Below are 16,955 nucleotides of genomic sequence, written 5' to 3'. Positions count from 1 at the left end.
GGGAGGAAATCTGACGAGAGGTTGTACATGGGTCTCTACTTCTCCGTCAATGTGCCACACCTCATCTTGTTCATTCACAGCTGTAACTGCACTTTGGGTCAGCCCATATACACTACACAATGTATACTCCATTGTATCGCCCTGTTAAGCTCTACCTACTTTAACTCCCAGCTTTATGGACTGGTGGGATAAATTTCACACATTCACATACAACAGAGATGTTCTCCATCCACCACCCACCTCCCCCTCTCACTGCCAGTCCATGGCTGTCCGCAAATACAAATGAGGAACCTACAGACAGATTGACGGTCTGGGGCTTGGAGTAGACTTGGCTCTCTCCCACTTCAAACTGATGCTCCAGGCGTAAGACCACCGTCGCATTGTCCCACTGAGCCAGCGAGAGGAGGTGGATGTTGTGAGGTAGCTCCTCCTTCAGGGCTGTGAACTGCAAGAGCCAGAGAAACAAGGTCCTTGTGAAGTGAAAATGAAAACAACAGTTCATCGTGTACAAAATCATAGATCGGGGAGCTGTAAACTCCGCAGAGACAGCACCCGGGGTCAGCTGCACTACTGTGCTGCCCCTTCGGTGAATGGTATATCCTGGATATACTTTCAAGATTCAAGATAGATTTAATTGTCACGTGTGCCTGATGGCACAGTGAAATGAATTTCCATACAACCATACAATAAAAATCAACAGGACACAACACACTATAGGGTTTGACATAAAACATCCCCACACAGCAGAATCAAAGTTCCCCACTGTGTGGGAAGGCACCAAAGTCAGTCTTCTTCCTCCACTATTCCCCGTGGTCAGGGCCTCCCCAAGCCCTCCGCAGTTGCCGCTACGGGCGGCCCGATGTTCAGGACCGCACGCCGGGGTGTTAAAAGTCCGGGCCTGTCTCTCTTTCCCGAGTTATTCACAAATTCTCCAAAGTTTTCAAACTAGCAGAATGTCCGTCGTAGTCCGTGGATATATCGTATCGTAGCGGCTCGTTATGCCAGCTGTAGGTACTCAGGGCTATTTTTTTACTCGTGGACATTTTTTATCAGGTTGAAAAAACGTCCCGACTTACCTGATGCCCCGTGTACCGACGGCTGGCATTACGAGCCGCTACGATATATCCACAGACTCCTACGGACTCGCTACAAACATTCTGCGAGTTTGAAAACTTGGGAGAATTCGTGACTAACTCGGGAAAGTGGGACAGGCACTTTAATCAGAGGGAAGAGCTGTTGCCACAGAAGGCTGGGTATTTTTAAGGCATCGATAGATTCTTGATTAGTACGGGTGTCGGGGGTTACGGAGAGAAGGCAGGAGAATGGGGTTAGGAGGGAGAGATAGATCAGCCATGATTGAATGGTGGAGTAGACTTGATGGGCCGAATGGCCTAAATCTGCTGCCATCACATGGACTTGCTGCCCCCGTGGTCCAAACTTCCACCCCCAATGTAATAGCGAGGCTCTATAAGGTGCTGGTCAGGCCGCATTTAGAGTACTGTGAGCATATTTGGGCCCCATATCTGAGGAAAGATGTGCTGGCTCTGGAGAGGGTCCAGAGGAGGTTGACAAGAATGATCCCAGGAATGAGTGGGTTAGCATATGATGAGCATTTGACGGCACTGGGCCTGTACTCGCTGGAGTTTAGAAGGTTGAGGAGGGACCTCATTGAAACTTACAGAATAATGAAAGGCACCGATGGAGTGGATGTGGAGAGGATGTTTCCACTGGTGGGAGAGTCTTGGACCAGAGGTCACAGTCTCAGAATAAAAGGGCTCTCTTTTAGAAAGGGGGTGAGGAGGGACTTCCTTAGTCAGAGGGTAGTTAATCTGTGGAACTCATTGCCACTGAGGGCTGTGGAGGCCAAGTGGTCCATGTTTAAGGCAAATTCTTGATTTGGAACGGGTGACAAGGGTTATGGGGAGAAGGCAGGAAAATGGGATGAGGACGCAGAGATCCTCTAAACTGCAGGATAGGCACAAAATGCTGGAGTAACTCAGCGAGACAGGCAGCATCCCTGGGGAGAAGGAATGGGTGACGTTTTGGGTCGAGACCTTTCTTCTGAACTCCAGCGAGTGGAGGCCCAGTGCTGTCAAACGCTCATCATATGCTAACCAACTCATTCCTAGATGCTGCCTCACCCGCTGAGTTTCTCCAGCGTTTCTGTCTAAACTCATTCCTGGGGTCATTTTTGTCAACCTCCTCTGCACATCCTTCCTCCGATACGGGGAGCCATGATAGAATGGCGGAGTGGACTCGATGGCCCGAATGGCCTAAATCTGCTCCTATCGCTATTGTATTGTATTGTATTGTATTCAAATTTATTGTCATTGTCTCAATTAGACAACGAAATGAATTTCCCTTTACAGTCAGTATCATAAAAATAAATAATTAATAAATATTAAAACATATTAAAAAAATAAAATAGAAATTAAAAAAAAAGCACAAACATAGAAAGTCCACGACACAACACAACACAGTGGCACTGCTAGCTGCTCTACCCAGTTGCCCCCCCCCCCGTGGTCCAAGCTTGCACCCCCACAGTGAGCTGGGTTACCTCAGTGATGCGGGGCTGGGAGTGGTAGTAGGGTGCCTCAGGCCCCACGCCCATGACAGCGAGCGTCGCCATGATCTCCGCCTCGGCCTGCATCCGGTGGAGTTCCGCTGAGTCATTGGCCGTGTCGAGGAAGACGAGGTGCTTCCCCCGCACGACCAGACCCTTGCCGTCGTAGCCCGGCTCCGACAGCGGCTCGTCCAGTCCTCGGTGGTCATCGTGCAGCAGCCTCCGATGGACCTGTGGGGATGGAGGGAGTGAGGGTACACATCTACAGCACAGACGGCAGTCCAGACCCATCTCACCACCCCCCGCCCCCTCCAAACCCTGCACTTTTTTTTTTTGTTTTTGTTTATTTTATTAGAAGTTAATACAGGAACAAGTTAGGGCTTTATTCTTTGGAGCGCAGAAAGTTAAGGGGGGACCTGATAGAGGTCTTTAAAATGATGAGAGGGATAGACAGAGTTGATGTGGACAAGCTTTTCCCTTTGAGAATAGGGAAGATTCAAACAAGAGGACATGACTTCAGAATTAAGGGACAGAAGTTTAGGGGTAATATGAGGGGGAACTTCTTTACGCAGAGAGTGGTGGCGGTGTGGAATGAGCTTCCAGTGGAAGTGGTGGAGGCAGGTTCATTGGTATCATTTAAAAATAAATTGGATAGGCATATGGATGAGAAGGGAATGGAGGGTTATGGTACGAGTGCAGGCAGGTGGGACTAAGGGGAAAACAATTTGTTCGGCATGGACTTGTAGGGCCGAGATGGCCTGTTTCCGTGCTGTAATTGTTATATGTTATATGTTACAGTACAAAACAGTACAGTGGAACCTAATTTTAGGTGCCAACTATGTCATACCGTAATCCATTCTATGTACAACCTCTAGTTTTATGTTATGAAAAGGAAGTAAGCAAGACAAGAAAAAGAAAACAATAGAAAGAGGAAAAAGTGGAAAAATAGATGGTAGAGAGTAGAAAAACGTGAAGTGTGTATATAAAAAATAAAAAAAATAAAAAGTGGAAAGTAGAAATAGAAGAGATGGCCCCTTAAAAGGGAATTTTTCAAATCTGTATTCGGAGATGTAGATCCTGCACTTTACACCACATTCACCACCTACCTGCTATTGAGGGAGTGCAGCATTGCCGCTGCAGGGAGCATCAACTATAAGATATCATAGTGTGTTGGAATGAACTGCAGATGCTGGTTTAAATTGATGGTAGACACAAAATGCTGGAGTAAAGGACCTGTCCCACCTTCACGAATTCACATTCAGCATGTTGAAAAATGTCCACGAGTAAAAAAGAAATAGCCCCGCGTACCTACGGCTGGAATCTCCGAGTTTGAATCGAGGGGAAAACTCGGGAAAGTGGGAGAGGCCCTTAACTCAGCGGGACAGGCAGCATCTCTGGGGAGAAGCAGTGGATCATCCATCCCTTCTCTCCAGAGACGCTGCCTGTCCCGCTGGGTTACTCCAGCTTTTTGTGTCTACCATAAGATATCATAGGTTTAGGAGGTGGACATAGAATGCTGGAGTAACTCAGCGGGACAGGCAGAGTCTCTGGAGGGAAGGAATGGGTGGCGTTTCGGGAGGAGACCCTTCTTCAGTCCCCGCCTCGCCCAGCCTAGGATGTGAACAATAGGTTGTTTACCATGAGTTCCAAGGAACCATCCATGACGCTGCTCCCACCCTGCGATCGGTCCGTCAGCACCGTCAGCTGATTCCTTTCATCCTGAAACAGAAACAGTGCCGTGAGGCTAAACCCCAGGGTCCCAATGGCTAAATCCCATCTCCCTCCCCACCCTTCAGATGGTGGTCGGTGTCATTCATGGAGCTGTGCAGCACAAAAAGAGGCCCTTCGGCCCTACACATCCATGCTAGCCTTCTGGCACCCATTTACATTCACGCCACATTCGCAACAACTTTCTAGATTCTACCGTTTGTTTACATGCTTGGGGCATTTTTACAATTGCCAATTAATCTACGTGGTGGCACCAAGTTTAGTTTAGAGATACAGCGCGGAAACATGTTCTTCCGCACACCCAGTCCGCTCCAACCAGCGATCCCCACACACTAACACTTTCCTGCACACACTAGGGACTATTGGACATATACCACGCCAATTAACCTACACACCTGTACGTCTTTGGAGTGTGGGAGGAGACCGGAGCACCCGGAGAAAACCCACGCAGTCACGGGGAGAAGGTACAAACCCCGTACAGACAGCACCCGTAGTCGGGATTGAACCCAGGTCTCTGGCGCTGTGAGGCAGCAACTCTACCGCTACGCCACCACTGATTGCGTCCACCTCCCAGGAATAACTTTGAGCTCATCTTGGTGAACGCTACAGGTTAGAAACATAGAAACATAGAAATTAGGTGCAGGAGTAGGCCATTCGGCCCTTCGAGCCTGCACCGCCATTCAATATGATCATGGCTGATCATCCAACTCAGTATGCTGTACCTGCCTTCTCTCCATACCCCCTGATCCCCTTAGCCACAAGGACCACATCTAACTCCCTCTTAAATATAGCCAATGAACTGGCCTCAACTACCCTCTGTGGCAGAGAGTTCCAGAGATTCACCACTCTCTGTGTGAAAAAAGTTCTTCTCATCTCGGTTTTAAAGGATTTCCCCTTTATCCTTAAGCTGTGACCCCTGGTCCTGGACTTCCCCAACATCGGGAACAATCTTCCTGCATCTAGCCTGTCCAACCCCTTAAGAATTTTGTAAGTTTCTATAAGATCCCCTCTCAATCTTCTAAATTCTAGAGAGTATTCTAGGGAGGTTCCGGGGTAAGGAGTCGGCACCTTTACCACAGCAGCACCACCCACCTCCTCCTCCTTCCTGTGGGGCAATGGATAGTTCCCCAGTCAATGAAGGGGTTTGGACCACACTTGGAGCAAGACCTGCGCTCCCAGGAGGGGAATATGACGCAGTTTTAACCGAGTCCGGATTTACACAGAGACATAGAAACTAAGTGCAGGAGGAGGCCATTCGGCCCTTCGAGCCTGCACCGCCATTCATTGTGATCATGGCTGATCGTCCCCTATATTTACCTTCATGTAGATACGACTATTCACAGGATAGTAGTTCCCAGCCACGGGCTCCGTCTGGTTCAATTGCCACGTCGGCCGATAATTTCTCCTTGGAGGCAAAAGAACAGTCATAGATAGACACAAAATGCTGGAGTAACTCAGCGGGACAGGCAGCATCTCTGGGGAGAAGGAACGGGTGACGTTTCGGGTTGACTATCTTTGGACTTTATCTTGCTCTAAATGTTACTCATGTTATTCCCTTTATCGTGCATCTTTTTATAAGACTTCCTGACCCGCTGAGTTGCTCCAGCTCTTTGTGTCTATCTTCGGTGTAAACCAACATTGACCCAGTGCCAAGTGCTGTCTGAAGAAGGGTCCCGACCAGAAACCTTGCTTACCCATTATTCTCTCCACACATGCTCAAATTCAAGTTCAAGAGAGTTTATTGTCATGTGTCCCTGATAGGACAATGAAATTCTTGCTTTGCTTCAGCACAACAGAACATAGTAGGCATGAATACAGAACAGATCAGCGTGTCCATATACCATTATATAACCATATAACCATATAACAATTACAGCACGGAAACAGGCCATCTCGGCCCTACAAGTCCGTGCCGAACAACTTTTTTTCCCCTTAGTCCCACCTGCCTGCACTCATACCATAACCCTCCATTCCCTTCTCATCCATATGCCTATCCAATTTATTTTTAAATGATACCAATGAACCTGCCTCCACCACTTCCACTGGAAGCTCATTCCACACCGCTACCACTCTCTGAGTAAAGAAGTTCCCCCTCATATTACCCCTTATTAATGTTCAGAGTTTTGTCCGAGCCAGGTTTAATAGCCTGATGGCTGTGGGGAAGGAGCTATTCCTGAACCTGGTCGTTGCAGTGACTTTGTGTCTTGCCCGAGATAATAGGTAGACAAAAACGCTGGAGAAACTCAGCTGGTGAGGCAGCAATTATGGAGCGAAGGAATAGGTGACCTTTTGGGTCGAGAACCTTCTTCAGACGAAATAATACGAAATAAATCAGACTAAATGCCCGCGATAATACTTCTGTTACAAAGAGGATTCTCCGGCACCATTCTTACCTTCGTTTTAAGATTTCTCTGCCGTTGGAATCGGTGTAGAAGATTCCCGCTGTGTTTAAGGGTGTGTCGAAGCGGCTGATGATTTCTTTGCCGATTAAGTCACTAAAGGTTCGGAGAAAGAGGTGTTTAATTTCCTGCTCCTCCATCTGATTCCACCAGAGGGCACAAGAAGAGGTGCGTCTTTGATTAGTGTTTAAGAAGGAACTGCAGATGCTGGAAAATCGAAGGTACACAAAAAAGCTTGAGAAACTCAGCGGGTGCAGCAGCATCTATGGAGCGAAGGAAAAAGGCAACGTTTCGGGACGAAACGTTGCCTTTTTCTTTCGCTCCATAGATGCTGCTGCACCCGCTGAGTTTCTCCAGCTTTTTTGTCTTTGATTATTGGTTTTAGTTTAGTTTAGAGATACAGTGCGGAAACTGGTTCAAATCCACGCCGGCCACTGCCCCCCTGCACGCTAACACCCTCCCCACATACACACACACACACACACACACTGGGGACATTTCACAATTACACCAAGCCAATTAACCTACAAACCTGCACGTCTTTGGAGTGCGGGAGGAAACCGAAGATCTCGGAGAAAACCCCTTCACGGGTCACAGGGAGAACATACAGACTCTGAGATGGACAAGATGGGAACAACTCCGCATGGAACTGCCGAGGAACAACTAGTAACAGGTGCCCCTTTTTTTTTTGCAAAATTTCAAAATATACTTTATTCGAGAAATAAATATATCCAATACATGATCCTTACAAAACTCCATCCGACATTCTCCAAGGCTTTACATGCATGAATGAATGAATAAGTTTATTGGCCAAGTATTCACATACAAGGAATTTGCCTTGGTGCTCCACCCGCAAGTGACAACATGACATACAGTGACAGTTACGCCTCTGCCCCACTTAGGAAACCTGAACGGAAACCTCTGGAGACTTTGCGCCCCACCCAAGGTTTCCGTGCGGTTCCCGGAGGTTGCAGGTGGTTGCAGGAGGTTGCAGGTAGTGGAAGCAGGTAGGGAGACTGACAAAAACCTCCGAGAACCGCACGGAAACCTTGGGTGGGGCGCAAAGTCTCCAGAGGTTTCCGTTCAGGTTTCCTAAGTGGGACAGGGGCTTTAGGAATGACACATAAAACATTTTAAACATTAATAATAAAACAGTATTGATTAAACGTGAATTAAATAAACTACCAGAGCAAAAGGAGGCTACAGATTTTTGGTTATTGAGTGGAGCTACTACTCGTGGGAAGAAAGCTGTTTTTATGTCAGGCTGTGCAGCTTTGACAGCCCGGAGTTGCCTTCCAGAGGGAAGTGATTCAAAGAGTTTGTGGCCAGGGTGAGAGGGGTCAGAGATGATCTTGCCCGCTCGCTTCCTGGCCCTTGCTGTGTACAGTTCATCAATGGAGGGAAGGTTGCAGCCAATAACCTTCAATACTGCTAATACAAATGACACCAATTTATCCCCCACCCTTGCCACTCATGTGGCCCCCTGGCGTGGAATCCCTTCCCTTATTTTGAGGGGCGTCTCCACCACACCCTGCCCCCTCCCGTCCAGCAGCGGAAGGACCCTAGACTTACTTCACAGGAATCGGTCCCACAGTCCATTCTAGTTCCACAAACTTCTGCTTCTTGTACAGCCGCACCACCTGTGAGCACCAGGGCGTGAAGTACTGATAAACTTCCTGAAACAACTCTGTCTGTGAAATGGATGGGTGAAAACAAATGCATTCAATCTCGAGCAAAAGGCTTAAAATGATCATTGAGAAACATATTAAATTTCACACACATCCCCCACCTCCACCCTCCTGCCATTCCATTTCCGCACCAGACTGTATCTTGTCTAGTTGAGAGATACAGGGCGGAAACAGGCCCTTCGGCCCACCGAGTCCGTGCCCGACCGACCAGCGACCCCCGCACATTAACACTATCCTACACACACTGGGGACAATTTACAATTACACCAAGCCAATTAACCTACAAACCTGTATGTCTTTGGAGTGTGGGAGGAAACCAGAGATTCCAGAGAAAACCCACACGGGTCACGGGGAGAACGTGCAAACTCCGTACAGACAGCACCCGTAGTCAGGATTGAACCCGGGACCCCGGCGCTGCAAGGCAGCAACTCTTCCGCTGCACCACCGTGTCGCCCTGAAACATCTTTGGCAAAGTCCCCGTCTTTGGCAATCCCGCCCGGCAGATTCGCATTGGGCCTCGTACTCCCATGCAAACTATCTGTCATTAATCCTTAAAAACATTATCAGACATTCGTCGGCACGGTGGTGCAGCGGTAGAGTTGCTGCCTCACAGCGCCGGAGACCCGGGTTCGATCCCGACTACGGGTGCTGTCTGTACGGAGTTTGTACGTTCTCTCCGTGACCTGCGTGGGTTTTCTCCGGGTGCTCCGGTTTCCTCCCAGACCCCAAAGACGTGCAGGTTTGTAGGTTAATTGGCTTGGTGTAAGTGTAAATTGTCCCTAGTGTGTGTAGGATAGTGTTAATGTGCGGGGATCGCTGGTCGGTGCGGACTGGGTGGGCCAAAGGGCCTGTTTCCGTGCTGTATCTCTAAACTAAACTTTGTGGATTCCCCGATCTTGGTCAAAACTTTGCAGAGAACAATCGTGCAGCCAGCAAGCTGCTTTCCCCAAGCATAACAATGCTCGGACCTCACCTCGATTTTGTAGACGCTGGCCTCTTTAGATAACGCAACGGGTATATCGTTACTTGGTCGAAAGATGTAGGCACCGGAGGCCTGGCTACTGAGCCTGTCACCTGCGCTGGCACTGTACCTGTGCAAACACAATCAACAAGGAGGTTCACCTGTAGTGCCCGGCAGAACCATTGATCAAAAGATGCAGCGGGGAAACGGGCCCATCAGCCCACGTCGACCATCGATCACCCACCCGTACACTAGTCCTGTCTTACGAGTATTTTCAAAGCAAAAAAAAACGAATCAAGGGATATGGGGAGAAACGGGTTACTAATTTTGGATGATCATCCATGATCATATTGGGTACTGGCTCGAAGGGCCGAATGGCCTCCTGCACCAATTTTCAATGCTTCTATTTTTCTATGTTTAGTATTTTCTCCGGGTGCTCTGGTTTCTTCCCATACGTACAAGTTTGGAGGTTAATTGGCTTTGGTTAAAGAAATATTGTTAAATTGTCCCTAGTGTGTTGGCGGGTAGTGGATAGTGATAGCGTACGGGGTGATCGCTGGTCAGCACAGACTCGGCGGGCCGAAGGGCCTGTTGTGTTTCCGTGCTGCATCGCTAAAGTCCAAAGTTGGGACTCTGAAGATTTATCCCCTCACCCGCTATTTTGGGCAGTAGGTTCCAGACTCTCACCACCCTCAGTGGGAAGTAGTTTTCCTCAACCTCCCTCTGGTCCTTTTTCCAATTATCGGTAGTGTGATCTAATTATCCCTGGATTCCAATGGGATGGGGAACCAATGCGTTTTTGTTGATCTTCTCTCGACCTTGCGTGGAGATCTCAGGGGTGGTTCAATAAAAACATCCCCGCCCCACACCCTAAACTTCTCGTGAAACGTGGGGCCTTTTGTTTCTTTTCATTTCGTTTAGTTTTGGAAATACAGCGTGGAAACGGGCCCTTTGTTCCACCGGGTCCGCGCCGACCAGCGATCCCTGCACATTAACACTATCCTACACACACACACACACTAGGGACAATTTTTACATGTATACCAAGCCAATTAACCTACAAACCTGCACGTCTTTGGAGTGTGGGAGGAAACCGAAGATCTCGGAGAAAAACCCACGCAGGTCACGGGGAGAACGTACAAACTCCGTACAGACAGCACCCGTAGTCGGGATCGAACCCGGGTCTCCGGTGCTGCATTCGCTGTAAAGCAGCAACTCTACCGCTGTGCCACCGTGGCCTCCCCCAAATCATCGTGACTTTACAATGAAGCTGCTTCATATGAATCGGCCGTGAATTGGAAACGGACCCAAAATACTGGAGTAACTCAGCGGGGGACAGGGAGCGTCTCTGGAGAGAAGGAATGGGTGAGGTTTCGGACGGAGACCCTTCTTCAGACTGAGGGGAATTGGTACAGAGGGAGAGAGTGTACCCCGCATGGCGTTACTCACCAGTAGAAACTCTGTGTGATGGGCAGAGAAATATTCTTGTGTCGGTTCTCGATTGCACTAATCAGGCCAGTGATCTTGTCAAATAATACACGGACGTACTTGTACCGGGGAGAGGAGGGGGAAGAAAGGCAACATCAACAATCTTCGCTACAATGTTCATAACATCCTAAGCGATGTGAGTAGAATTAGGTCATTCGGCCCATCAAATCCACTCCGTCATTCAAGTATGATGGATCTCTCCCTCCTAATCCCATTCTCCTGCCTTCTCCCCATAACCACCGACACCCGTACTAATCAACAATCTATCTCTAGATATCTATCTATATCCACTGACTTGGCCTCCACAGCCTTCTGTGGCAAAGAATTCCACAGATTCACCACCCTCTGACTAAAGAAATTCCTCATCATCCCCTTCCTAAAAGAACGTCCTTGATTAGTGCGGGTGTCAGGGGTTATGGGGAGAAGGCAGGAGAATGGGGTTAGGAGGGAGAGATAGATCAGCCATGAAATAAATAATGGCGGAGTAGATGGGCTGAATGGCCTAATTCTACTCCTGGAACTTGTGAAGCCTTGTTCTAGCACCAGCATGCGTGTGTGATCTAACAACACATGTGTGTGATCTAACATAGCACACGTGAGTGATCTAACATAGCACGTTTGTGATCTACAGTGTGTGAACTAACAGAGCACACGTGTGTGAACTAACGGAGCACGCGTGTGTGAACTAACGGAGCACGCGTGTGTGAACTAACGGAGCACGCGTGTGTGAACTAACGGAGCACGCGTGTGTGAACTAACGGTGCACGCGTGTGTGAACTAACGGAGCACGCGTGTGTGAACTAACGGAGCACGCGTGTGTGAACTAACGGAGCATGCGTGTGTGAACTAACGGTGCACGCGTGTGTGAACTAACAGAGCACACGTGTGTGAACTAATGGAGCACGCGTGTGTGAACTAACGGTGCACGCGTGTGTGAACTAACAGAGCACACGTGTGTGAACTAACGGTGCACGCGTGTGTGAACTAACGGAGCACACGTGTGTGAACTAACGGAGCACGCGTGTGTGAACTAACGGAGCACGCGTGTGTGAACTAACGGAGCACGCGTGTGTGAACTAACGGAGCACGCGTGTGCTGCGCTGCGGTGGACGTTACTCACGTCGTTTTCGATGACCATGGCGTCTCTGCCCCCGTCCTGAGAGCCGTCCGACGGCCAGACCACGCGGTGGATGACCGAGTCCGCTGGTTTACGTGACACCCGGTAGGTGCTGAAACCCAGCGGTGGCACCCACGCCTCAAACACCAGCTCGTTCACCGCAGAACCACGGTCCTGGCGCACGGCCACCGTGAAGTTCGACACCGGCACTAACTGGGGGGGGGGGGGGGGGGGGGGGGGAGAACGGGAGCAAGAGGAGAGGGGGGGGGGAGAGAGGGAGAGAAGTTAACACACCACCATATATTGTAGACCTATACACTACAACTCCCTGATACAATAACAGTAAGTAAATGAGCAGGGTGCCACAACTAGCATTTAGGGCAGCACAGTGGCGCAGTGGTAGAGTAGCTGCTTCACAGCGCCAGAGACCCAGGTTCGATCCCGATTACAGGTGCTGTCTGTACGGAGTTTGTACATTCTCCCTGTGACCACGTGGGTTTTCTCTGGGTGCTCCAGTTTCCTCCCACACTCCAAAGATGTACAGGTTTAAAGGTTAATTGGCTTCTGTAAATTGTCACTGGTGTGTAAGATAGAACTAGTGTGAACGGGAGATCACTGGTCAGCATGGAGTCGATGGCCGAAGGGCCTGTTTCCATGCTGAATCTTTATCTGTATTGAAACAGCAGGTTTAATACACTACTGGCAAACAATGCACATCATTTATGTAGGAAGGAACTGCAGATGCTGGTTTACACGGAAGATATACGTTAAAGTGCTGGAGCAACTCAGCTGGGACAGGCAGCAACTCCGGAGAGAAGGAATAGTTGACATTTTGGGTCGAGACCCTTTAGACTGAGAGTCCAGGAGGGCGAATGGGAAGGTACGGAACAACGCAGAGCCCGCATGGATGACACCGGATCGGTGGAGCCCACAATGGTTCATTGTTGGCTGGGGAACGGGGTGATAACGAGGGATACAAACAGTGGAATTAGCAAGATGATTAGGGTGGGGGAGGGATGGATAGAGAACACACCATAAGGCCATACGTTATAGGAGCAGAATTAGGCCATTCGGCCCATCAAGTCATGGCTGATCCATCAGACGTCACATCATTTATGTTTTCAAGAGAGAGTTAGATTTAGCTTAGGACTGGGGTCAAGGAGAGAGTGTTCACCTCGCTGCCCTGTTTACACCAGTCTTTCCACCACCACACACAAGAAGCACAAGCCAGACACCATTGTACGCAGATGCCGAGCGTGTGATCAGCTCTGGCTGGACAACATCTAATCCTGTGTGTGGACTCGATAAGAAGAAGCTCTTAGGGCTGACGGAATCAAGGGATATGGAGAGAAAGCAGGAACGGGACGCTGATCCTGGGTGATCAATCATGATCATATTGAATGGCGGTACGGTGCTGGCTCGAAGGGCCGAATGGCCTATTCCTGCACCTATCTTTCATGTTCCTATATTTAAGAAGGAACTGCAGATGCTGGAAAATCGAAGGTAGACAAAAATGCTGGAGAAACTCAGCGGGTGCAGCAGCATCTATGGAGCAAAGGGAATAGGCAACGTTTCGGGCCAAAACCCTTCTTCAGACCCGGCCTCATGTTTCTATGTTTACCACATGTTCAATAGTTTCATGCGAGTCACTGTAGGCTGGTGATACCTGGTTTAGGACCGAGCTGCCCTCAGGGTCGGTGACAATGTAGTTGGTGCCATTGACAGGTAACCTCAAGTATGTTCTCACTGACCTGGCGAGGGGATTGTACAGGGTGACTGTGAACTGAAGGCAGAGAGAAGGGTTAATAAGAGACCTTGCTACAGCAGTAACACCAACCCCCCCCCACCCTCCCCCCCGCTTACACACTGTCCCTCAGCATCTGACTATAAAACACCGTACCAGTTTCCAAATGCATCCATGACGGTGAGAATTGTGGACGCAGCCCAGACCATCGCACAAACCAACCTCCCCAGAGATGCTGAGTTACTCCAGCATTTTGTGTCTCCTTTCCATTGACTCCATCTACACCTAAAGGCCAGCAGCATAATCAAGGGCCAGTCTCACCTCACTCCGTCCTCTCCCCTCTGCCATCGGGCTAAGGGTACACAATTTCACACATTTTTTAATCAGAATTCCTGCAACCTCTGGAGTTCCAGAGAAAATGATCTCAAGGGGCCTGTCCCACTTGGACGACATAATCCACGAGTTTAGAAGAGCATAGACGAGTTGGAAAAATGTCAAGGCCGTGTTGACCTGCCGAAGTAAAAGACCTCCTACGACAATATCTACGACCTCCTACGACCCCCCTCGACCTCAGTCTTCAACACCCAAGACCAACTACGACTAGCTACGAGTGGAAAATGATCACATGATAAAATGGTCATGTTTGCATTTTTTTTCTCGGGCCAGTTGCCGACTTGCGACTACCATCACGACCAACCTACGGGTAAAATGCATCACATCCAATACCTCTCTGACCTGAAGCAACTGGTTTGGAAGGCGAGTGGAAGGAGAGAGGATAGAGAACGCCATAGTGAGTTTGCAAAAGCAACTTACATTAGTAATCTCTTCAATGTAAGGACACACACTGATGTTGAGATTGTTACAGAAGGCAAAGTTTTGCTTGGATCGACTGAGATATGACAAAGCGTTACTGATCAGCACCTAGGAGCAAATAATGGCAACAAATTAGCACAGGATCAACAGCCAACTCCATCCAATCTGAACATAGAGTGGCAACATAAGGAGGTTTCTAGTTTAGTTTAGAGATACAGCGTGGAAACAGGCCCACCGAGTCCGCACCGACCAGCGATCCCCGCACACTAACACCATCCTACACACACTAGGGACAATTTACACATACACCAAGCCAATTAACATGCAGCCCTGTACGCCTTTGGAGTGTGGGAGGAAACCGAAGATCTCGGAGAAAACCCACGCAGGTCACGGGGAGAACGTGCAAACTCCGTACAGACAGCACCGATGGTCAGGATGGAACCCGGGTCTCTGGCGCTGTCAGGCAGCAACTCTACCGCTGCGCCACCGTTCTTGTGCACACGGCAATAAACCCGACTCGACCGACGAACGTCCTTCCCAGTCGGAAGGAGGCTGCCACGGTGGTGCAGCGGTAGAGTTGCTGCCTTACAGCGCCAGAGACACGGGTTCCATCCCGACTATGTGGGTTTTCTCCGAGATCTTCCGTTTCCTCCCACACTCCAAAGACTTACAGGTTTGTAGGTTAATTGTCTTGGTGTGTGTGTAAATTGTCCCTGGTGTGTAGGGCAGCGTTGGTGTGCGGGGATCGCTGGTCGGCGCGGACTCGGTGGGCCTGTTTCCGCGCTGTATCTCTAAATCTAAAACTAAAGGAGACATGGAACTATGGGCGTGGAGTTGGTGCGTGCCGATGGTGACCGTACCTGGCAGCTGTCCCAGCCTTTGGCAAGTCTCTTGGCATAGTCATCCGCAACGTGCTGCTTCTCCGTACCAGAGACGGCATCGTGATGCTGGGCGACCGCCATCGCCCGCTCTAAACACAAACACAACCTTAGCTGCAGGGTGATCGCACAACAGTCATTCAGCTGCCCCAACGGAGCAGGCCCCCTGAGAGACCACAACGCCAACATTACTTGGAGCCAAAGGCCAAGAGTTCCACACATCCTCTGCGGGTTCAGTCCTACGCATCCCAGTTTTAAGTAATTACCTCCTTATCGAGAGAGAGGCTTGAATAGAGTGGATGTGGGGAGGATGTTACCACTAGTGGGAGAGTCTAGGACCAGAGGGCACAGCCTCAGAATTAAAGGACGCCTTTAGGAAGGAGATGAGGAGGAATTCCTTTAGTCAGAGGGTGGTGAATCTGTGGAATTCATTGCCACAGAAGGCTGTGGAGGCCAAGTCAATGGATATTTTTAAGACAGAGATAGATAGAAACATAGAAATTAGGTGCAGGAGTAGGCCATTCGGCCCTTCGAGCCTGCACCGCCATTCAATATGATCATGGCTGATCATCTAACTCAGTATCCCGTACCTGCCTTCTCTCCATACCCCCTGATCCCCTTGGCCACAAGGGCCACATCTAACTCCCTCTTAAATATAGCCAATGAACTGGCCAGAGAGATTCTTGATTAGTGCGGGTGTCAGGGGTTATGGGAGAGGGCAGGAGAATGGGGTTAGGAGGGAGAGATAGATCAGTCATGATTGAATGGCTGAATAGACTTGATGGGCCGAATGGCCTAATTCTACTCCTAGGAGTTGAAAGATGGATCAGCCATGATTGAAGGGCAGGGTAGATTTGACGGGCTGAATGGCCTTATTCTGCTCCTATCACTTAGGAACATCTTGCTAACTGAGTGGCAACCTTTTCACACGGAGGATGGTGTGGGGTGGCACAGCGGTGGAGTTGCATAAAATCACGAGGGGAATAGATAGGGTGAATGAATGCACAGTCTTTTACCCAGAGTTGGGGAATCATGAAGAGGGCACATGGCTTAAAGTTGGATGGGAAAGATTCACTAGGCACCTGAGGGGCAACATTCTCACACAGAGGGTGGTGGGTATGTGGAAGGTAATTGAGTGAGGTGTTATAATAACATTTAGACAGTTACATGGAGAGGAAAGGTTTCGAGAGAGATGGGCCAAATGTGGGCAGGTGGGACGAGTGTAGATGGGGCAACTTTGGTCGGGAAGGGCCGAAGGGCCTGTTTCCATGCTGCGTGACTCTATGAACACAGGTGAACATTGTACAGGTACTCACTCAGTACGGCACTGTTCCCTTCACCGTAAGGGCCATAACGAGCTGGTGCTGATGCCAGGACCTCTAGCTGATTGCAGACCTGTGAAGGGAAAGACAAGTCATAGATTGATACAGTGTGGAAACAGGCCCTTCGCCCCAACTTGCCCACACTAGCCAACAATGTCCCACCTGCCTGCGCTTGGTCCATATCCCTCCAAACCTGTCCTATCCATGTACCTGTTTAAATGTTTCTTAAATGTTGGAATAGTCCCAGCCTCAAC

At 49.4% G+C, this 16,955-nt stretch overlaps 1 protein-coding gene across 1 annotated transcript in view; it reads right to left on the bottom strand.

Moving 5' to 3' along the window:
- man2b1 (mannosidase, alpha, class 2B, member 1) overlaps positions 1–16,955 on the bottom strand; it is a 35,401-nt gene that overhangs the window by 2,295 nt on the left and 16,151 nt on the right. The window contains exons 10-22 of the mRNA XM_055664174.1: positions 16,696–16,774; positions 15,362–15,471; positions 14,502–14,609; positions 13,611–13,727; positions 11,948–12,157; positions 10,789–10,886; positions 9,352–9,469; positions 8,263–8,381; positions 6,685–6,786; positions 5,609–5,696; positions 4,202–4,282; positions 2,558–2,794; positions 296–445 (exon numbers count right to left, since the gene is read on the bottom strand). Coding sequence (XP_055520149.1) covers positions 296–445; positions 2,558–2,794; positions 4,202–4,282; positions 5,609–5,696; positions 6,685–6,786; positions 8,263–8,381; positions 9,352–9,469; positions 10,789–10,886; positions 11,948–12,157; positions 13,611–13,727; positions 14,502–14,609; positions 15,362–15,471; positions 16,696–16,774 — 1,617 coding nt within the window. The remainder of the gene's footprint in view (positions 1–295; positions 446–2,557; positions 2,795–4,201; positions 4,283–5,608; positions 5,697–6,684; positions 6,787–8,262; positions 8,382–9,351; positions 9,470–10,788; positions 10,887–11,947; positions 12,158–13,610; positions 13,728–14,501; positions 14,610–15,361; positions 15,472–16,695; positions 16,775–16,955) is intronic.

Source organism: Leucoraja erinacea, chromosome 39, assembly GCF_028641065.1.
Source record: "Leucoraja erinacea ecotype New England chromosome 39, Leri_hhj_1, whole genome shotgun sequence".
NCBI lineage: Eukaryota > Metazoa > Chordata > Chondrichthyes > Rajiformes > Rajidae > Leucoraja > Leucoraja erinaceus.
Note: the sequence above shows the minus strand (reverse complement) of the source record. Positions and strands in the feature narration are given on the sequence as shown.